General features: G+C 41.4%; 1 protein-coding gene across 1 annotated transcript in view; it reads right to left on the minus strand.

The window, feature by feature from the left end:
- Positions 1–1,319, minus strand: part of PGM2L1 (phosphoglucomutase 2 like 1) — an 865,950-nt gene extending 864,631 nt beyond the window's left edge. The window contains exon 1 of the mRNA XM_044072679.1: positions 949–1,319. Coding sequence (XP_043928614.1) covers positions 949–1,101 — 153 coding nt within the window. The 5' untranslated portion in view covers positions 1,102–1,319. The remainder of the gene's footprint in view (positions 1–948) is intronic.
- Between the last annotated feature and the right edge of the window lie 1,088 nt (positions 1,320–2,407).

Consider the following 2,407-nt stretch of genomic DNA (forward strand, 5'->3'; position numbering starts at 1 on the left):
AGATATACATACATACACACACACTACAAGACATACGCACACATACATACACACACACTACAAGACATACGCACACATACACACACACACACTACAAGACATACGCACACATACACACACACACTACAAGACATACGCACACATACACACACACACACACTACAAGACATACGCACACATACATACACACACACACTACAAGACATATACACACATACATACACACACACTACAAGACATATACACACATACATACACACACACTACAAGACATATACACACACTACAAAACATATATATATACATACATACTCACTCTACATTATTTATATTTATGTGTTTATATTTTATACACACACGTAAAAGAAAAATACACACACACAATCAACCAACCTGAAGCATCCTAGATGTCAAGCACCGGTTCATACACACTCACTCTACATTATTTATATTTATGTATTTATATTTTATACACACACGTAAAAGAAAAATACACACACACACAACAACCAATCTGAAGCATCCTAGATTTCAAGCACCGGTTCATTCGCGTGAGTGTGCGGTCACCACAGCAACCACACGGGGGAAAAAGATGATAACACATTAAGTTGTGACTCCAAAGTATTGTTCTCCTACTCTAGGAAGAGCTTACATCCGAATAACTCTGTCTACATATCTCCTACACAGTGCCGAAAATGCTAGCCTGATCAAAGCATTTACACCCCACATCTCTCCCGGCACTGTGGATACAATAAAGGCAGGAGGCTTTATGGTACAGCTCCAGACTAGGAAGGATGGGTATGGAGTTTTTCTTACCAAAGCAAACTCGGATAATACAGAACTCACCACTGATAAACATACAAATCTAGACTGGACAGCAGTTATTTCATGCGCTTCCTGCTGCTCAATGCAGTGGAATAACAGTATTATAAGCAAGTACAAACCCACCTTGTCCCATTGTAACCACTGCCAAATGGCAGTATCAAGCTGCTTGTCCCCCGTAGAACCCATAATGATTTCATTAGAGTTCACATCAGCCCCACACCGCTCGCCCATGTTGCTGCTTATTTTGTCTCGACTGCTGTCAACAACTACAGACATATCTTTCCACCTGCCGTTTTTTACTTGTTTCCTCAGCCGTTAGAATCCGTTAATGTAAGTCAAGCATTAACCCGTCGCGGCCAAAAAGGCAATCAACATGCTACAAAGAACAAAACACGGCTCCTACTTAACTGTCTGCGCTACCGGTACGACTAATGCCGTCAGTATCAATACTTCCCCGCTATCCTAAAGAACTCATTCTACTGCCTTCACAGCATCACACAAGGCATGCCCCATACCTTGAAAGCCCAATCGTCGTGGCTGTTGAAAATAAACACGCCCATGCGATCTGAGCGTGCGTTGTTGTCTGTAGGAAGTGTGGGCTGCTAGATACCGGTGTTTTTCAGTGTGACTGTAGTTAGAGCTGTATCATCGAGGGAAACGAAATTCGTCAGGGTTAGGAGGGTAAATGGGTAGCTAGAAGAAGAATATAAAAAGCCACAGGTAGCCAGACGAGATCTCTTTTCAAGAGCAGAGCAGTACAGGGACTGCAGTGGTGCGACATGGCCTTTTTGATTTGACTTCCTTTTGAAGTCTATCATTTCTGAAAGTGTGAATCTTCTTGGTTGGCATTGATTGGCGTAGACTTTTAATTTGGCACTGGTTTGTTACATAATTGGAACTGATTGGCATACTAGATACATGGTTGCTGCCATTTCTTCCAAGCAAATTTGTGGTGTGATTTATGAAATGATGCGCATGCCTGTTTTCATCCAAAGGCAACATCTGAGTGATTGTTGTACCTGTGGTGGTTTTTCTGAATGCCGTAACAGCGAAAAACAACTGCAAGCTTAATAGTGTTGAAGTGGGGTTATGAAAACAGTTGATAATGTCTGATACTTCATTTTCATTACGTAGGCACACAACAAATGGGTAATCAGGACGATTTTGCATTTCATAAATGTGTTATTGTTGTGCAGTACCTTCTGAATCTTGGACCATTTCAGTGTTTTAGGTAGGTCCAATACAGTAATCGACAGCTGACTGTCATACTTTAGTCAGCTGGTAAGGTGAGGCAGACATAACTCTCCACTTCTTAGAGCAAGATTTCTGGACAAAGCTTAATAAATAAAATCAGTGAGGGATACACACTCAAAATCAGGGTCAGATTTTTAAATACTGCAACTAAGGGAGGAATCTAGCCACTTGGTGGTGTAAACCTTGGCTCTAGATGATTGTCACTGTTGAAGTGACACCTTGGCCCCATGTGCAAAAATGGGAAAAAGAGGTTGTGGATGGTTGACTGGGGGAATTAGCGGGCAAGTATAATGGTTATTTATCCTGGTAAGGTAGGCATAGCTTTTAA

Source organism: Protopterus annectens, chromosome 5.part0 (genome assembly GCF_019279795.1).
Source record: "Protopterus annectens isolate FY-2018-M chromosome 5.part0, PAN1.0, whole genome shotgun sequence".
NCBI classification, from domain to species: domain Eukaryota; kingdom Metazoa; phylum Chordata; order Ceratodontiformes; family Protopteridae; genus Protopterus; species Protopterus annectens.